The sequence below is a fragment of the Durio zibethinus genome, chromosome 10 (assembly GCF_047325235.1).
Source record: "Durio zibethinus cultivar Kanyao isolate XHJ-2024 chromosome 10, ASM4732523v1, whole genome shotgun sequence".
In the NCBI taxonomy this organism is placed as follows: Eukaryota; Viridiplantae; Streptophyta; class Magnoliopsida; order Malvales; family Malvaceae; genus Durio; species Durio zibethinus.
In genome coordinates, this window is record NC_143171.1 from 9,037,085 (window position 1) to 9,057,776 (window position 20,692).

At 32.0% G+C, this 20,692-nt stretch overlaps 2 protein-coding genes across 2 annotated transcripts; both read right to left on the minus strand.

Annotated features, from left to right (window-relative positions):
* Positions 1-5,051: 5,051 nt before the first annotated feature.
* LOC111292927 (large ribosomal subunit protein uL2) lies at positions 5,052-6,582 on the minus strand. Its single transcript, XM_022885567.2, has 2 exons — positions 6,070-6,582; positions 5,052-5,569 (listed from the first exon to the last, which is right to left on the minus strand). Exons 1-2 carry the CDS (start codon positions 6,507-6,509, stop codon positions 5,227-5,229), a joined length of 783 nt encoding a protein of 260 aa, XP_022741302.1. The 5' UTR covers positions 6,510-6,582; the 3' UTR covers positions 5,052-5,226.
* An 8,338-nt stretch (positions 6,583-14,920) lies between these two features.
* LOC111292800 (SAUR-like auxin-responsive protein family) lies at positions 14,921-16,159 on the minus strand. Its single transcript, XM_022885386.2, has one exon. The coding sequence runs from the start codon at positions 15,657-15,659 to the stop codon at positions 15,342-15,344; it is 318 nt and encodes a 105-aa protein (XP_022741121.1). The 5' UTR covers positions 15,660-16,159; the 3' UTR covers positions 14,921-15,341.
* Between the last annotated feature and the right edge of the window lie 4,533 nt (positions 16,160-20,692).

A 20,692-nucleotide genomic window follows, 5' to 3' on the forward strand; every position in this document is an offset into this window, starting at 1 on the left:
AAGATAATTAAAAAATAAAGAAATAAAATTTTTATCTGATGATAAAATTTTAAGGTACTTCGAAGAGCGATGCCTACGAAATCTCTAGGTGAGAAGATTTATTTTTTATATACTACCAATGTATTAGAGTATTTTTAAAAAGTTTTCAATACAATAAAATTTTTTTTCTTCTATAAAAAATAAAAATAAACTAAAATAAGAATAAAAATAAAAATATTAAAAAATAAAGAAAGGAAATTTTTATCCAATGATGAGATTTTAAGATATTCCAAATAGTAATGCTTTAAAAATTTCTAAATAAGAAGATTTTTTTAAATACTACTGGTGTATTGGTGGAGTAATTATAAAAAATTTTTAATATAATAAAATATTCTCTTTTCTTCCAAAAATATATAAATAAAAAACTAATAAATTTTTTTGAAGAAAAAAATAAAATGTATGCATCAATATATTGTCATTCGTATTGTATGCATGATCTTATTTTTACAAAAAATAAATATGAGCCTTTGAGGATAAGATTCTAAGGTATTTCGAAAAGAGATATTTATGAAATCTTTAGGTGAAAATTTTTTTTTTTAATGTTACAAATGTACTGGAACATTTTAAGAATTATTTCAATAAAAGGCTCTAATTTATTTTTCTCAAATAAAATGGAATAATAATAAAAATAAATAAATAAAAAACCAAAATTATGATAAATAAAGTTAATCAAGGAAATTACTTTTAAACACTGAATTTAAGACCATTCTTGTCAAGATTAAAAGATAACACGTAATTAATTGATACCATTTTATACAGGTGTTATGAGGGTGTTAATCATTTTTCACGCGTAATTTACTCCCAAACCTAAGCTGTTTCGCAGAGTTTAAAATTATATTTTTAATAAATTTTAATTAATTTTAAAATTTTTATTAAAAAAGATAAATTTGAATAGGTGGCTAATTGTACCTAATCAAAAAAGATTGATAGCGACTCCATTTTTTTCTTACTATTTCCAAATTCGTTGAGAGGCTTCACAATCATTACAACACATAAAAAAAAAAAAAAACACATACAATCAAATTCTTTAATCTATATAACCCTATATAAAAAAGACCTGAAAGGTATGGATATGACATGTGTCTTGTTTTTTCCTTGTATACTAAGTATGTTTTTATTGGATGACAGTTTTCTTTTTATTTGTTTACTATTTTATGTTTGACCCCAAGGAGGATGAAGAAGTTTCTTTGATAGTTGTTTTTCCTGTTATGCTTTTGTATTTGACAGGTGTAAGTCCTTTCTATTTTTTAAAGTTCTTTCTATTGTTTGTATTTGTGTTTGAAAAGGAGCTATTGTGGTGTCCAATACATGTTTCTTTTCCATATAAATTTTCCTTTCATTTTTCCTTAGTTATTTTTCTGCTATGTTTGGGTACAAATTTTTGTTCTCTTTTATTGTTTCATTGAATGTGGGTTATTGTTTTTTCTTGGGTTTTATTGTCTTCATTTTGCTGTTACAGATTGTAATTTTTTTATGGAGTTTATTGTTGAATGGGTTTTGGGTTTTTTTGTGGTTAGGAGGTTTGCATGTTATTGTAAATGTATTTTTTTTGGAAGATTTTCTCTTTGCATGTTGTAATCTTAAATGAAAATAAGTTTTAGCTGTTTTTATTAGCTCTATTTTTTACTTTAGATACTTATTATACGAATTTAAATAGCTAAGAAACTGATTGTTGGATTTTGATGATATTCTGAGTTGTTCATAGTTTTACCAGAAAAGTGTATAGGTTTGATATGTACTATTTAAAATCCTTGATTTTGAATGTGAGTTTCGTATGATTTTAAGTTGAATGTGATACAAAGGAGAAACAATTTTTGTTATGTGATGTTATGGACCATTATGGGTGTATTTGAAATTTTAAGTTTATTGTCATGTTTTTAATGTGATTTATGTATATAGTTAATGAAAAAAAAGTTATTCATAACCAAATAATGGAGTTTAGCAAGTTGAACATGGCTTAGGAAAGCTGTTGTGTTCATAGAACTAGTAAAGACATAGATTAGGTATTAGGTGCACTTAGTCCATCATTGTTAATTGAGCTAATTATGAGTAACAGACTAATATTTGATACATGAAAATGTTGTTTTCTCATAAATTAACAAGTACAAAGTAAATAGTTAAGAATAGAATAGATCGCAACATGCAAAGACATCTCACTCTATACTCAACTTGATTTTATTAAAAGAACATGTTTGTTTGGCATTGTAAATAATGGAAAAGTTTGTTGTATTTAAGTAACTTGGGATCATATCGAAAGTTGAGTGTTTGATTACCTTAATACTTTTTCAAATAGAAACACTAGAGAAATTTAATGCACCTGCTACATATACATCTTAGTCATTGCAAACAAATGTTGGTGGATTAGCTGAAAACCGTGAAGCATCACATACAGTTCACATTTTACCATCAGATCGACCAATTCATGCAACTATATCTTTTGGAAGCTTTCCAATTTTTTTGTCCCTTGCTTATGTTACAACAGCAAGTTCAACTCCCTTACAGCATCAATTGCCTTTTAGTGATGTAAAATGCCTACAATGTCCATTAGATTGCCAAATAGCCATTTAGGAAGAGATTCGTCTTCATTTGCATATCCTAAGATTGAAAGACCATAAATTAAGTTGGATGGAGGATCAAGTCTGGCTTCTTATGTCTCCCAAGCACCGGGTAATTCTTTTTTCCACCATGTCTCATTCCCTTGGTAGTAAACAAAATTGAAGGGCTCAATTTACACATCATTTGGAATTTTTTAGGCTTTGTATTTAGTAATAGCTAGAGATTTGATAATATGGCATACTTTTTTTTTCCATGGACAGGGGAATGGTTTTCTTGGGTTGCAATGATTTTTTATTATAGCTTTCTAATAAGGTCGTATTATTGCCCAACTCTTTTAAAATTAGCAATTAATAATATTAACTTTCTCTTAAATTATTAGAATTTTTTTAATTACGAGTATTTAAAGTAATTTCTAAAAAAACTTATTTGCGATAGGTTAAAACATAAAAAAATATGAAATTTTAGTTAAAAAAATCAAGATCTTTTTTCTTATTTTGGGCACATTTGATTTTACTGGTGTTTTTTTTCTTATTTCTAATAATTTGGTTTTTTTTTTTAATTGTATAGATTTTGCTTAAGTTTAATGTGATACTTAAGCTGTTAACGATATTTAAGAGACTAAATTTATCAAATAGTTTTCATAAGCCTTAGAATTGTTTTAATTGTATTTGTTTCCTATTTAGATTCAAGGATAAAACAATCATTTTATGCTTTAGACAAGTGTCTGCACAAAAATCCTTAGGGATAGTTATAATATAACTAGTGTTAAACCCTCGCTTTGTCCATTGTGTTAAATTAAATTTTAATACTTTATTTAATTGATATTTGATTGAAATAGAATTTAGAATAATTTAATATAAAGTTTGTATTGTTAAGTGCACAAAGCTTTGTTAAAATAATTGGCAAAAGAAAGTAACTATAAAACTAAATAGAAAAAGTTAGATGTGCATTTTAAAATTACAATGTTCCTAAAAAGAGTAATTGTTAAATAGAAACTATAATAAAACACTTAATTTGTAGCTACAACTGATTATTTATTGAGAAGTTTTCATAGTCAGGATAAATAACTACTTTAAAAGTGTTATGTGCTATTATATAAAGTAAATAGTAATCATCAATTTTCAATTGATTATCAAAGACAAATTTTTTCATCCTTTTAAGAATAATTTATTTCTTATGTTATAGAACATGGTTCAGGATTTATTTTTTTCAAAATCTAATAAAGTGATAAAATAATGTGTCTAACAAATGCTTATAGAAATAGTTTAGAATATGCTATAAGAACAATGTGATAAAAAATTGTTAATAAAAATTTTGAATGTATATTTTATTATATTATATGATAATATTATATGCATAATTATTTATCAAAATAGGATGACTATTGACGTTTACGCTTGTTATCAAGCAACAAAAAGTAGAATCGTCAAAACAACCATAAATTTTCTTAGAAATAATAGAAGCTTCCAAATATAAAAAAATTAAACTCAAAATTTAACAACCCATACTCACAAGGTTTAGAATGAAACAACCCAACAACAAAGAAAACCCAAAAACTAGCCAACCATAAAAGATATTGTCAAGCCATCAATACTTTCGAAGTACTTTTTATCTAGAGTTATATAGATGTTAATGATGATATCGAAGTTGTTGGTTTTTTTTAATTTTTTGATAAAATTTAATGTTATTTTTATCTTAATAATTACACTGCATGCACTGATAATTATAATAAACAAACGTTAGACATAAGTTTTACAAAATCTTTAGATTTAAAGTATTGATTAGCGCAAGATTATACAATATTTCTGTTTAGCAATTAACATTTTCTATTTAATATTTCGATCACTCAATCAAATATTGATTCAATACAATACAAAAAATTCGACGAAGCCATATCCCAATTACTAGTTCATATAAAAAATTTTAAACTTCTAATTTATAAAATAAATTTTTAACATAAATAATTTTTTCTTTTAAAATAATAACTTATTTGAAAACAAATCAAAATATAAAAATTTCTTTAAATGCTATAAAAATGTAAAAATTTATTTTTAAAAAAATAATTCAAGAACATTTTTTGCATCTTATCTAATTTTAAATCTAGTCATTTTTATATATTTTTTTTCATTTTCGTACATAAAAAAAAAAATTGTCCGGCGACTGAAACAGGCAATGCCTAATGCCCGGTCGCGTCAGATACCAAGCAATAACAAATCAATTTGTACCTCCATCAACGTAAGAAAGAGTTGGCTAATAAGAAGCATTCTCTAATCTCCAAATGTCATTGCCATTCATCTCAGCCTTACCTCGACCAAAATCAGTCTTTTAACTTCCCCAACCCCTAGCCCGAGTTCCAATTATTGGCAAAAATAAATACTGAATTCCAATAAACTATTTTGGAAAACAGCATTTAAAGCATCATTACGAAAAGCTACAGAGAATAAGCATCAGAAACATTGACATAAAACACTCGAGTAAAATCTAAATTGAAAACATAAACATAACTCAAACAACTCCAAGCAGTACCGTCAGCTGAAAATTCAAACAAATTTTCTAGCATAATGTGCTTCATACTCTTGAATATAAATATAAAGGCCAAAAGAACTAAAACAACAAAGTAATATCCTAAGCCTAAGCCTTATCAGCTTTGGCAGCGGTAGCAGCAGCTTGTCCTCGGAGCCTACCTGTCCTCCTTGCAGCAATAAGACCAACCTTCTGTCCAGGAGGAGCATCACGCCTAACAGTACTAGCATGACCAATGTGTTGATGGTTACCACCTCCGTGGGGATGTTCAACTGGGTTCATAGCCACGCCACGCACCTTAGGCCAGCAGTTTCTCTTAACCTTAAACTTGTGGTAAGCATTACCAGCCTTAAGAAGAGGCTTCTCAGTCCTACCACCTCCAGCAACCTGGCCAATCATGGCCCGACAGCCACTTGGAACAATCTTCTTGGCACCAGATGGAAGCTTGATCCTGTAAGATTACACACCAAAATGTCATTACCGAAACAACTAATTACCCCACACTTTCAACACCATATTCATCTATAATTAATCACAACCCACTTACTTTCAAAGATTAAGCAAAGCATATCGTAAGAGCATGTAGACATTAGTAAGATAAAATGAAATTTCACACGTAAACGCGAGTGATAGTGGACTAAACAGACAACAATAAAATTTCACATATAAAGGCCAGTGAAAGTCATATCAACCAATACCCATCAAGCTAAAACCTGAGATTCTATTTCTTTTAACATCCCATCAATAAATAATTAAAGCACAGTCATTCCTTTGCATCAACCAATTGCTTCAATGTCTAGGTGTAATTTCAGCACAGATATCTATACCAAACGCTAGATCGAAGCAAAATTCATATAGCGCAAAGCAACAATTGAACCAAATAGTAATTAACAATCACAAACAAATAGCTCCCAAATCAAAATCAAAATTACAAGAGTAAGAATCAGAGACCTGGTAGTGTCATTATCAGGGTTGTGACTAATAACAATAGCATAATCACCAGAAGACCTAGCGAAAACCCCACGATCACCAACATGATGTTCGACGTTACAAACAACAGCTCCTTCAGGGATAGATCTAAGAGGCAAAACATTTCCGACCATAAGAGTAGCCTTCTTACCACAGTACACGAACTGACCAGTGTACATACCCTCGGCAGCGACGAACAGTTCCTTCTGCTTCTTGTAACGGAAAGGGTGACGGAAGACGACGCGGGCTAAGGGAGCGCCACGGCCCGGGTCATGGATGACTTCGGTGACGACACCTTTGAGGTAACCATTTCGTTCACCGAAATCGAGGCTGCGGAAGCGGGCGGGACCCTTGCGGTGGTGGGTGTGGGCTTTGAAAACGGAGCCCGCACCCTTACGTTGAGCTCTGATGACACGACCCATTCGGCGAAAGTGTTGTGTGTAACAGTGAGGAGACCTCTCTCTTGTAGGCGGCCGATGTAGTGAAATGGGGGTTGAGGGTTAGGACGTCTGAGAATATTTTATACGGTGATCCTGATTTTAGGTTTTTAGGGATGAATTGGGCTTATGTTTGTGTGGGATTTGGGCTAAAAACGGAAAAGAGAAAAAGATTTGTTGTTTTCATTATCCAACCAAAATCACGTTTTACAGCCCAATTCTTCTTGGACAGACCTAGATTTATAAGCCTGGGTGTGGAAGCTCCATCATAGTTCCAACACCCGCAGTTTGAATTAGAGGTATTCATTTGTTCAAGATCTACTTTAGCTTGTTCATTAAAAATTATTTAGATTTATTTTATTTAAAATTAACATTAAGATATTAAAAAATATTTTATACTTATAATATTCATATATTTTTGAATTAAAATTAAATAAAAATTAATTTTTTAATAATATTATTTATGTTAAATTCAAATTAGGGGAGGAGTTCAAAGGTAGGAATTACAAAATTGAGAGGCAGAGTTTAGAGGTAAGAATGAAAGAGTTAAGAGAAGAATTGGCCCCCTCTAAAGAGAGTGAAGGGGTATTTATACACGTAAACTTGGATGAAATGATCAAAATACACATGAACCAATTATGAGCTACTTTTTTAAGGTAAAAGAGAATTATATCCTTATGACCAAAAAGTGCCTTTAACAATATTTCCCATAAAAAAAAGTTTGAAGATTCAAGTGAGGGTTGAGTCAAGATGTCCAACCTATTTTAGGTTTAGTTGATTTGTTAAAATTTAAGGACACATCCGAGTTTAGACTTTGAATGTTGATTTTGTTGTCCAACTTTTTAGTGACACGAGTGGTTTGAGATTCTGACGTAATGAGATGTCATTTTGTGATTCATCTGATGTGGATGACTATTAAGATCTCAATAGTTGTTTGACTTTGTTTGCAACTATTTAACTTTTGCTGGGGTTAATAAGAGACCAATTTAGAGGCCTTTCGGTTGTTTAAATTAGTTACCTAATAACTGACATAACACTTAATAGTTTTTATAATGAGATTTTAAATTCATTTGTGTTGAGAGGATTTACTTCGGGGTGAATCTATGCCAAGGTAATCTATATCAAAGTGAATATATGCCGAGCTAATTTACACTAAAGTCATTTTTACTGAGGTGAATTTGAACTCTTGCGACGATAATTTTGCTAAACAGAGTTTTATTAAAAGAAAATTTACCTAATTAGGCCTTTATATGAAGACAATTGTCTAGATGAGCTTCTTGACCAAATTATCTGAGCTAAGCCAATATGAAAGAATTTACAATGATAAGCTCTTTGGCTAAACTATTCAAGTTAAGCCTTTAAGAAGGTAATTTACCGAGGTGAGCCTTTTAGCCTATGTGGTCAAGTTAAGCCTTTATGAAGGTAATTTATCGAGATGAGCTCTTTGGTTAATATGGCCAAGCTAAGCTTTTATGGTAGTAATTTAACAAGACAAGATTTTTGGCTGAGATGGTCCAATTAAACATTTATGAAGGCAATTTATCGAGATGAGCTCTTTCATAAATGTGATTGAGCTAAGCCTTTATAAAAGCAATTTATAGAAATGAGCTCTTTTAGCCAAAGTGACCTAGCTAAGCTTTTATAAAGGTAATTTGTTGGGATGAGCTCTTTAACTGAGGTGGTCGAGCTAAGCTTTTAAATAGGCAATTTACCAAAATAAAATCTTTGGTTATGGTGGTTGGGCTAAGCCTTAAGATGAGCTATTTGGTCAAGGTTACCAAGCTAAGCTTTTAGAATGGTAATTTATTGAGAAGAGCTCATTGGCCTGTGTGATTGAGCTAATTCTTTATAAAGATTATTTACCAAAATGAGCTATTGTTTTAAGTTCCTCTATGAACTAGTCTTATGTGGTGATTACCCATTTACCACACCTAATGCCATCATCTTTGCGACGGCACCACAAAAGAGCATTATCGCTCAAAAGCTTAATGGCTGAGCTTATCATAGCATCATCTATTATCCTTGCCACTTGAAAGTACTACTCCATTGTCCACATCTTTGGCTGAGTGACTTCTCACGAATGGCTTCAACTTATGCACCACCACCCTAGGTCTTAGCTTTACATTAGTAATCATAGTAGCTCGCAATGCAACATAATCAACCTTAAGCCTCTATTACTTTTCCTATAAGGTTGTCACCATGGCTTTCAACACATCATTTTATTGTGTGAGCACCTTCATTGCCTCATTCAAAGATTCTTTCCTATCTTTGAACCTATCCCTTAAGTCAATAACAATCACCTTACACTTTTACAATCTGGTGTCTAAGGATATCATCATATCTTTTGAACCAACATTCCTTTCATTACTTGTAAATGGGCAATCCTCATGGCCCTCGCTTTGATCTTTTGTCTAATTTTCAATAGCTATGCTACAGCTTTAAAATACAAACTGTCAGTCACGAATACACAAACCAAAGGGGTTACCTCTACCTTCTGCAATACTCTAGTGATCCTGGTCTTGGTCCTAGAAATTTAACACACCAATTTGTTAGCATAACGCATTCACACACATACTGTCAAGTGCCAGTCTGTGAAGCATCCTATAATAAAAATAGGTATCGATGGTAAAGAAACCATTGTTAGCCTAAAAGCAAAAAATATACCTGTTGCCTTAAATGATAAAAAATTCATTATACCTAAAATATTATGCTTTCCTAATATGCATGGAGACATCTTTTTAGGAAATAATTTTATACATAAATATTTACCATTTTCTGTTTATCCAAAATATCTTACTTTTACTATTGATAAAAAATCGATAGATGTTCCTCTTTTATCCAAGCATAACCATGTTTGTGATAATGGTTTTCATCTAGAAATAACACATATTTCTGAACTTAAAGCTATTAATGAAAAACATTGGCTTTATAGAATTTTACAGGAAAACTTCAGTGACGACCCATTGAAGCTTTGGAAATGCAGTCCTAGATACTGTGAACTTACTCTTCATTTTTCACAAGAGATTATTAGAGTAAAACCCATGATCTATACCAAACAGGATATAGACGAATTTGAAGTTCAAATTTCAAAATTGCTTGACAAAGGTCTGATAGAACCAACTACCAGCCCTCATTCCAGTCCAGCATTCATGGTAAGAAACCATTCTGAGATTAAATGAGGTAAACTCCGTATGGTTATTAATTACAAGAAACTAAACCAAAATCTTGTTTTTGATGGCTATTTTATCCCTCGTAAAGATGTTTTAATTAATTTAGCAAAAAATGCTAAATACTTTTTTAAATTTGATTGTAAATCCAGTTTTTGGCAAATCATGCTAAACGAAACCTCTAAACCCCTTACTTTTTTTAGTGCACCAGCAGGGCATTACCAATAGACTGTATGCCTTTCGGTCTATGCAACACCCTTCAAATCTTTCAACATTGGATGGATAGTATTTTCAGCAAACATAAATAATTTTGCTGTGTATATATTGATGATATTTTAATTTTTTCTAATACTTTAGATGAGCACAGAAAACATCTGAATATTATTGCTCAAGAATTTATTTTACATGGTATTATTTTGAGTCCCAAAAAGGTTGAACTCGAAAAAACTAAAATTGAATTTCTTGGTTTTAATCTTTCTGCAAATGGACTAACCCTACAGGATCACATTATTTTCAAGATCAAAGATTTTCTAGAACAATTGGATAATGTCAAATAGCTACAACAGCTGTTAGGTATACTTAATTATGGCAAGCAATTTTTCAAAAACCTTTCCAAAAAGGAAAGCTATCTTTTGCGTAAATTACGAAAAGATAATGATTTTGTTTGGACACCTAACGATTCTGATATTGTCAAATAGATCAAATCAGATTTAACTACTATACCTAAGGTCTATTTACCTAAACAAGGTGATTTACTTATTTTAGAGACAGATGCCAGTGATGAACATTGGGGATGTGTCTTAAAAGCTAAAAATCTACATAAAAAAGATGAATTGATTTGTGGCTACAATTCTGGTAAGTTTAAACCAAACGAAATAAATTATATTATTTTTGAAAAAGAATTATTAGCCATAAAAAATGGTGTACAACGATTTCACATCTATTTTAGCCCCAGAGATCTTTATTATCTGAACAGATAACCAAGCAATCAAAAACTTTCTCCAAAATAAAAAGCTTTCTGATAATCTCAGGCGAATTAGGTGGTACAATTTTCTCTGTTCTTATCATTTTCAGGTAGAGTTCATCAACGGAGACAAAAACCTCCTTGCAAACTTCCTGAGTCGACCACATGGATCGAGGAAAACACCCTATCCATGATACAAGTGGATGGAGAACCTTCAAGAAGAAACCAGGTAAAAAATCCTCTTCTTCTTCCTCCTCTATTCCTTTTTCTTCACGACCTCTGATCTCTACAAATCCTAACTCAGGATTTAACTTTTACCATAATCTAACCAAAGATTATATCTCTACCAACAACCTCTATATTGACCTCCTTTCATAAGGATTCAACCAGTATACTCACAGTTTGCTCAAGATCCAAACGACTGGACACCTATGAGTTATTCTCAAATAGTTTTTTCAACAGAACAACTGCTTGAAGAAATAAAATTCTCTAACCCAGAGATTAAAGATTTTTACAACCCTGGACTTGAACCACAAGTTTACAATTTGTTAAACAAAGTTCGAAAATCCCATCTCTCAGAAAACAAATCTAGCTTTCGAAAAGGGATAACCAGCTAAGCTGAATTCTTAGTCAAACAGGCTAAAAAATTTCAAAATTTTAAAAAAATAGCTTTCCAATGCCTTCTATCAACAAATTTGCTAAAATAGCAAGATATTGATTTCTTTGCTTTGTGATCAAGAAGGTCACTATGCAAATACTTGTCCTAACAAAGGAAAAAGTGCGAAGAAAATGATCAAAAACCTTGATGAAACTTTTCTTCAAATTTGTTTTGCTGATGAATTAAACGAAAAAATTTATTATGAAGTTTTTTCAGAAACGGATTATAGTTTTTCTGACGATGAATCAAATTTTATTTTTATGCTGAATACTAAATCTAACCAAGATAATGTTTCAGTAACCTCTTCTACAGGTACAACAACTACAAACTCCTACCACTTTCAAACAGGAATAGACCTTATGGACAAAGCAAAATTCTTTTTCCATTTAGCCACCAAACCAGACTATCCAAAAATAGCTTGCTGGACAGATGGCAAACGCATTTTTGTTAAAGGATTTGTGTAACCACATGAAGATCTTGATATCGAAAATGCCCTAGAAGTAATTGAGCTTTTGGATAAATTATCTAAAATGAAAGATCTTGATCATTCGACTGAACTACTATACCAGTATCAAGAAGGATGGCAGATGTGGAACAAATCACATTTCAAATCTCCTCAATCTCCCCAGTCCCTTAATGCACTGGATGAAAAATTTCATAACTTAAACAATGCTATAGAAGGATAAACTGTGCATATTCTAATCCAGGATAAGCCAGAACTAATAGCCGACACAAAAGGACAAAACTCCATTCGGCGCCAACGACTAGCAGACAGAAAACATTATAGCAGTCATTGTAACAGACAGATAAAATGTCACTGTAGCAAAAAAAGACAGAGACCTACTACAAAAGACACTGTAGCAAGTCAACTTTTGAAAGATTTAATCCAAATCTTGAAAAATGAGTTTTGTGGTAATACAGAATCCTTGGATCTTACTCGATAAGCTCAATTTATTTGAACATCTATCGATTTTTTATCAATAGTAAAAGTAAGATATTCTGGATAAACAAAAAATGATAAATATTTATGTATAAAATTATTTTCTAGCAGGATGTTTCCATGTATATTAGGAAAGCATAATATTTTAGGTATAATGAATTTTTTATCATTTAAGGCAACAAGCTGATTTGGCAAGTTAGGAAGATTTAAGTTTGGTTTTTCAATGGCTTTGTGATCAAAAAAATAAATGACAAGCATAGTCATAAGTGTAAGCCAACATGTCTGCCCTACAACTCAGTTTACGAAACCTACTTCCAGAAGCAAGTGTTCTTTTTGTATAACCGAATTAAACCAAAGAAAGAGGCTAATATTCAAAGAATGTAGTCAATATTGGTGAAAGAGACCTCTATATATATTTAAGAATGCATAACAGGTGGCTAGTATTACATGCCATTGCCAGTCAAGCCAAACTGAGAAAGCCATCAATGATCAAACGATTCTATCTTCAACCTATTACAATGGGCCCAAAGGCTGGTGTCTCTTTCACTCTTTTCCAGTCGAGCAAAACTGGAAAAGCCATCAATTATCGAAAGATGGCTATCAAAGAACAATATAAAAACATTAGTTTTAAATGAAACAATATCAGTTGAGTTGGCAATTAATTGTATTTTTCAGCTCCAAATTTGCAGTTCAAGCACTAAAAATTTGCGTTTTCATTAAGAAATTCATCTCTTCCATCTTTTCAATTCCATCCCCCAAGCACCCCAAAGAAAAGAAATTCCTTGCTGTTGAGATTTTTTGGGTAAAAAGACAAGAAAAGAGAAAACTGATTAGAAACTGCAGTTATCTGAATTGATGATGCCCTTTAAGAAAAAAAATAGTGAGTTGCTCATTACAGTGTGTTGGCATGTGAGCTTGTCTCAACCATTGTTCATAGCAGTGAGCTCCTAGCCATTTTTCACCAATTTAGGCTAGCAGACATCAAATGACAGAAACTTATACAAATGCAAGAGACATGCAAAACAAATCTGAACTGTTTAATGCGCAGGACCATCACCCTGAATGCCGTAGTCCTAACAGATGCTTGCCCGTCAATAAGAAGAAAAAGGGTTTTTGCTTATGCCAATGGGTCACGTAATAAAATCCAGCTGATTCTGGACTGCTTAAATGGAAGGGACAAAAGAAATTAGAAATTAGCTCAAGGAACCCTACCTAGCCAACAATGGATCCTAACTGCATGTGCCAAGTGTACGAAGATTAATGGAAAAGGAGATTAAGCATTGTAAATACTAACTGCTTTTTTGTGTCAGGCCTCCAGCTTATCAAAAGTCAAACCATGGCAAAAGATAGACATCCAAATTGAACAGATAATAGAAATACTTAAAGGCTGCAAACCTTCAAATAATTAAAGGAAGCTCCATCTTTCACTTTATCCCCTTGTCTTTAAGTCCACAGAAATACTTAAAGGCTGCAAACCTCCCAATAATTAAAGGAAGCTCCATATTTCACTTTATCTCCTTGTCTTTAAGTCCATATTATGAATATGAGGTCATTATTCTTGTTTTTTCTAGCCTTCTTACTGCAAACGTACTGGTAATAATGCACGAGTGCATGCTAAATTTAGCTGATAATTTTGCAGTATGGTGTCACCTAGTAACGTAGATCATAAAATTGCTTGGACTTAAATCTTAGCCATGCAATGATTTCTGAATCGTTATTTTTATAGGAGTTAATGTTATGAATGATTTCTAAACTATAGTAAAATGTTTAAAGTGATATTGAACTTAAAAAATATCTAATTTGATATTTAAATTATAAATATTTTAACTAATGTGATATTGAGAGGGTTATTTGTCCACTACTTGTCATCATTTAAAGTTAGTCACCAAAGGAGTAAGAACCATTTTAATTAAAAGATTCATAATTCAAGTATCATATTAAAAATTTTTAATATTCAAGTATCACATTAAATATTTTACTATAGATTAGAGGCCAATCATTACATTAACTCATTCTATATTCATATAGCTTGAAGAAATAGGAAGCTAGATTGGCTACGATCAAGAGTAATGAACAGAGAATTCGAAATGGCAACTTCCTGGTCCAGCATCATTATTTCAGTTGAAGTTTAGACTTTAAAGTATCTTATTGCATGCGTTTCTCATCCAAATAGAACACATGCATCATATATGCACTCAGATTTTCAAACTATTTCCTGGAATAGAAAAACTTACTACGTACATCATATATTCTAAAGACTAAAATATGCTAAAAAGGTGCAGCACTTATAAATTAGAATTTAAATGATTTCGGTTTTGCCCTTTTGAAGGCTTTTCTAGGGTGAAAAGTTTTTTGTTTCAGCCTAAAAAAGATCAAGAAACATGCTGCATGAGGTTGAAAATATAGCATATCCAATCATGTTAGAACTTAGCTGTAGATTATAACAGGTGAACTACTTAGTAATCATTCACATTAAGAAGCCAATAATAAAAGTAGCTGCTATCCATTCAATCCCAAGCAAAGGGGAAAGAACGTTTGGATGATTTGATATGAGTAAGCTGCCAAAAGTAATTTCTCCATCTGAAGTACTTCAAGTTCATGCACTAGCCACTAACCAATGCAAGACCTGATATTCAACTTGCTGAAGAAACTTGAACTCCACAAAGTCAACCCCACGTAGTATATGTTACAAGTATATTTCTAGCTCATATCGTCTAGTTTTAAGTGTCTAAACTCTTCATTTTATTAGGATCTTGAAGCTATTGACGACATAAGTACATGGTTGTGGAAGAGCAAGAAAAGACAGACATAATTCAAGTAAAAGAACATTGATTTTCCCATGAAATTTTTTCATTACTTTTAAGGATACTCTCAAGAGCAAGTGTAATACGTGCCACTTGAGGGAAAAACTTAGGTACATGCACAATATACAATATTATAAATAATTAAAAAGAAGATAATTTCAATAAGTTATAGTCAGAAAAACCATTCATGTCATGCATAGCGGTATGTTTATATAACTGCAATGAAGCAAAGCAACTTCAATATCTTTCTTCAATCCCCTAACCAACCCCTTATTAACGTTTCTTCATGTGATCGTGGCTGTTAGAGAGCGAAACACAACTTCTTCACAAGGAATTGTAAGGCCCATGTTGTGGTTAAAGCCAAACTCCTCTTCAGCTCTTTGAAGCAAGCTCTGAAACTCAGGGTGAGCCAACCATGATATTGGAACTATGTATCTGCTTCTGTTTTCTCCAACATAGACAACAAAATGGCCTTTAGGTACATCATCCGGAATCCTTCCTTCCTTATCATAACCATGTTTTTTGCCAAAACTTGAGCACCTTTTAAGAATGTGTTTGATAGCTGCCGTTTGAGGTAGTTTGTTTGATTTCTTGATAGCCATATCTGGTTTAATTAGATTACTCAAGCTTTGAACTTTTAGGGGGTGGTGGGGAAGGAAAAGGGAAGGCTAAAATGGAGAGAATTGGAATGAATGGTGGTGGGGAAGGATTAAGGTAAAGGAGGTATTTATACGGGGGGAAGCGTGGGAAGAGAGAATTTTATGTTGAAACAAAGTCATATGCTGTGTAGGAGAAATGAACAGACCAAGGATGTAATGGAGATGACTGTATGTAAAGGCATGCAGGGTTTCAAACTTTCTATCCCAATGGGACTTAGCCTATCCTGTTGCCTCTTCCAAGGACAAAAACATAGGTCCATTTTTCTCTGTTTTTCGTTCTCAAGTTCTCTACCATTTGTCTCTTCTGATTCATGCCTTATTCTAAGGCTGAGAAAAATACATTCCTAAACATTTGCCCCACAGTTGCCATATTAAACAACGTGTAAATGTCCCTATCACTCTCTTTGATATGATTCAGAAAGTTCAGCTTCTTGGCCTATTAGCTCAATCTTCTCATAAACTTATAAAAGTAACTGTAAAAGAAAGAAAATACTATGGAAGTAAACTAATAATTTTTTTATAAAAAAAAGTCAGTCTCAGAATAAAGAAATAGATTGTAGGTCGTGAAATTTGATATTTAAACTTGCTAGAATTCATCTTATAAGGATGAGTAATCAACTAACCTCCAGATTCAATTACTTCTTTAATTTTATAGTATAAAATTCAGGATTTCATGCTACTAGATTTTTTGTCTTTCTGTTATAGAACAGCCTTGGAGATTGAATGCTTGTCCCAAAGTCACGGAATGTCCAAAATTTGGTCCTTTCTTTATAGTCGGAGTTCGTCCAGCTCGAAGGAACAGATTTCGGGTAGTTTATGGACCACACACACAACACAAAGCCACCAGTTTTTGTCCCACTTAACACAAAATTTGGCCTGCTCACTGTTCAGCATTTAGCTTGGCAAGGCTAAATTTGAGCTGCCTAGTCACCCGTCTTTATTGCTGATTAGTTGAAAGCTGGCGGCAACGACAAACAAGGCTCTACCACGTAATCACAGTGTCATCGAAAGGGAAGCATGGATTCTCCTCCTAAATTCCTCTTATGTCTTCCGCATTATACAAAATTTTTTCATTGTTTTTGGCCCTTAAATTTCACCAACTTAAAGAGCACATATAAGCCTTCAACTTCTTTTACCCAATGATTTTAAGAAAACATATAAGGTGAAAGTTTGAATCTCACCATCTTCAATTCCAATGCCTTGTCCGATGGATAAAAAAAGAAAAAAAAGGCACAAAGCAACATCACCATAGATTTTATACATATCCATTCTCAAACATATATGCAAGCTGTCTTGCAAGGTTAGCTTAGTTGGCTAGTAAATAGACTCTCTCTACATCGATGACCAACTATTATAACATCCCAGACTTTTCAGGTGCGACTGCCCATGTGCTTCTGCCGAAAACATGGAACTCTAAAACTGCAATAATCAAAATACAGGGTATAGTATTGAATCAAAATATTACAGCCTCCATTCATCTAATATAGGAGATATTTCCCGTGTTTCCTGCTTCCTTCATATTCTCTTTCAAATAACTGCTGGAAAACGCATTTAATCTAGCATTGCATGCCAAAACCCAGAACAAATTTGTATTGGCTGTCTTCATTACTTTTAAAACTTCCAAGTGATTTGACTGTAACTTGATGGTGAAAAACTGCAAGTAGTACTATACTTTTTGAGTTTATCATGGGATGGAATAGATAGGCCGCCATGCCATCATTTTCACTGAGGTTTGAGTCATAATGGCTAAACTCTTATGGCTATCTGATCAAAATAGAAGACATTTTTTTTTTCTTTCAGTAATACGGCCACCGACTGGTGACCACATTCCAAATGATGATATGCATGTGAAGGCCATGTTACTTTTGTCGTGAAAATGCCTTGAAGAGACAAAAATGGTTAATGTAACTACGTTAAGGCCGCTCAACATCACCAATTGCTACTGTACCGGTGACATCATCAGCTTGCCTACTTATCCCATTCAAAACTTGCTCTTTTTTTTTTTTTCTTAAATCCTATTGAGATCGCATTTAATTTATAAAATATTATTTACTTTGATCCAAAAGTTTTATGATTTTATCTTATAAAAATATCTCTTAAATATAAATTTAAATTTTTACTGTAAATATTATATTGGATCCTCGTTGGGATGTCACAATGGTTAATAAGGGAGCTGTAACTCTAGATGGAGGCTAGTGATACTTTCAACCAAGATAGATAAAACAATTTAACACCGAATGTCTAGATCAAACCATCTTCCCTGTACAAAAAAGGCTAATATTTCCTCTGCCTTTGAGTATAAAACAAATAGGAAGTTGACTCTTAAGTTTAGATCAAGGAGGGTTTTATATTTATTTATTTGTTTTTTTGGTTCCTTGGAAGGAAATAGGATAGAATTGGGGGGTGGGGCATTAAGCTTTTGTTAAATAATGGAGCAATAATGTACTACGACAATTCTAATATCAAAAGCTCAATGATTAATCTGAAATGAGCAAAGGACATTTTATTATAATCTAGCATAATTTGTTTCGGCTTCGATTTCTATGAGTCAAGTCAAGACCACAGCTTAAAGTTTCTTTACCGAAATCTGGCGTGCAGACATGGACGAACAGATGCAATTGAACTGGAATACACACAAAAGCATTGTTGAGACCCCACATTGAAGGCAAAGGGTGCCCCGTAAAGCTCCATTAAGAAGTCCTAGAACACAGAAGGATTTGTGAAGGGGCCCCTAGGCATTAAATGCTGCAGTCACATGATTACATACTTTGTGCAATTTCAAGCAAACTGCTGCATTGTAGGAAAATGCACACACCAAAGTCCAAAAAACATAAAGTCACACTGTTGCAACAACTAGATAATCTGTTGCAGCTGAACCCATCCTATCTCAAACAAGCTATCCAAATCGCAAAGACCTTTCAATTCCTACATACTCATTCATCCAAAACTATGAAGACTAGTATCCAATTAACCTGCAAGATATTATCCACTTTAATCTGAAGATTTTATGATTTTATTCCACAAAAGGTGTCTCACAAATTTTGAGTTTAGATCTCTACATATATATATATATTTTTATCTACATATTCTTTCAATGTTTGATTGAAAGCATTACAATCTCTTTACTATTAAAACTTGACATCCCTGTCAAGCTAAATCCAACCACAAAATCAAAGTCACATAAAATGTTGAGATTTTAGAGGTGGCTCTTAACTGTGTAGCACTTAGTGACTCCTACGACCCTATCGTGTAGCACTTAGTGACTTTCACGATGTAGCATTTAGTTCCCGTCGATTGGTGATAGCTTTAATACCATTTGTGGAAACCTACACCCAACTTGTGAGGTATTATTCACTTTGACCCAAATGTCTCACAGTTTTTTCCCATAAATAGTGCCTCAGAAGTTTGGGTTTAGATTTTTACATATATATTATTCCTTATACACACATTCTTCTAATGTGGGATTGGGGGTGTTACAAAAACAAAGTTAATTTTTACAAGGGAGGAAATGTTTACCATGTTGTAAATGTAACTTACAAAATGGTAAGAAGACTTTTGACACCAATGCAAATGTTATCTTTCATACTTTCAAAGACTCAAACTATTTCTCTTCAAGAAAGCTTTTGGATCCTACCTATAAGATAAATTTTGTTAAGCTATTGACTTTGCTTTGGTTTATTCATGTGTCAGCTCTTTTGCTATGCTATTGCTGACTTTGCTTTGGTTTATCCATGTGTCTTTTGCCATGGTTTTCTTTGTTTTGTTTTTTGCTTTCCTCTCTTAATGCTTGAATCATTCTCTTTTCTACTTTTGTTGTTTGCTAATATACTTCTTTGAGAATTTATTTCTTACTATATTATTTTCCATGGGAATCTCTTTGTTTTATTGGTTTTTTTTCTAGCGTATGTTTTCTTTGGTTTATTTTATTGTTCTTGATTTTTTTGGACTATTTGTTCTTTGCTTCTTTTGTTTTCTCATTGCTTTGTTTACTTATTACCCATTTCTTCATTTTCTCATGACTTTGTTGTCATCAATCTTTGTAGTCTTTGTTTTTCGTATTTTTGCTGCTTGTCATTCTTTTGTTTTTTATTGGATTGTTGAGTGATTCAATCAATTTTTTATGTATGATTGGCCGATTTTGTTGTCCTTTATTTATTCTATGATTTTAAGAAATGTCAGGGTTGGTATGCTTTCCTTACTTATTTGCTTTTTCATGCTTGCTTTAAAATTAATTTGTTTGACAATTTTTTTTAACTGTTCGAATTTTAGTTGATGTCTTATTGCATAAGCAAATCTATGCTTTATTACCTATTTCGCTTGGTTCTTTTTCTTCTTTATATCAATGTTTTTATTCCTTTTGTTGTTTTTGCATATTGGTTACTTTGGTTATGGGCTTCTTCATTATTTTGTTGTTGTTTAATTTGTTATTCAGTTGTTTTACTTGATATTTGCATTAAGGTTTCTCCCTGTTTGTTCATTTGCTTCATTATGGATTCGTTAAGCATTTATGTTTTTCTTTAGATGGTTTGTTATACATTTTTTCAACGAGAATCAATATTTAATACTTTTTTTTTACTTTCAAAATCTCATGCTTTTATTGTGTTAGATGCTTTGTTAAGGTTTTTCAGCATTCATGTTTTTATACCATTTTTTTTTATATTTATTGCCTTTTTTTTTGCTATTATTGGACGCTATTTTTTATAGTGTATTTTTTATTTTATTATTATTATTAGATTGTTGTCATTTTGTCATTTTTTATCTTTTTATATTTTAGTTTTTCAAGTAGTTAATTATCTTTCGATCTTAATTGTTGTTGCTTTTTTATTTTCTTTGGGAACCATGTTACATTTGTATAGATATTTTTGCCTTTTTTATTTTACTTTTAGCCCTCTTTTTTTTTTTATCATCATCATTATTTTATAAATGTTATTATTTAAGTAAGTGAGTGTGTATCTTTAACTTTGTTTTGGCATTTT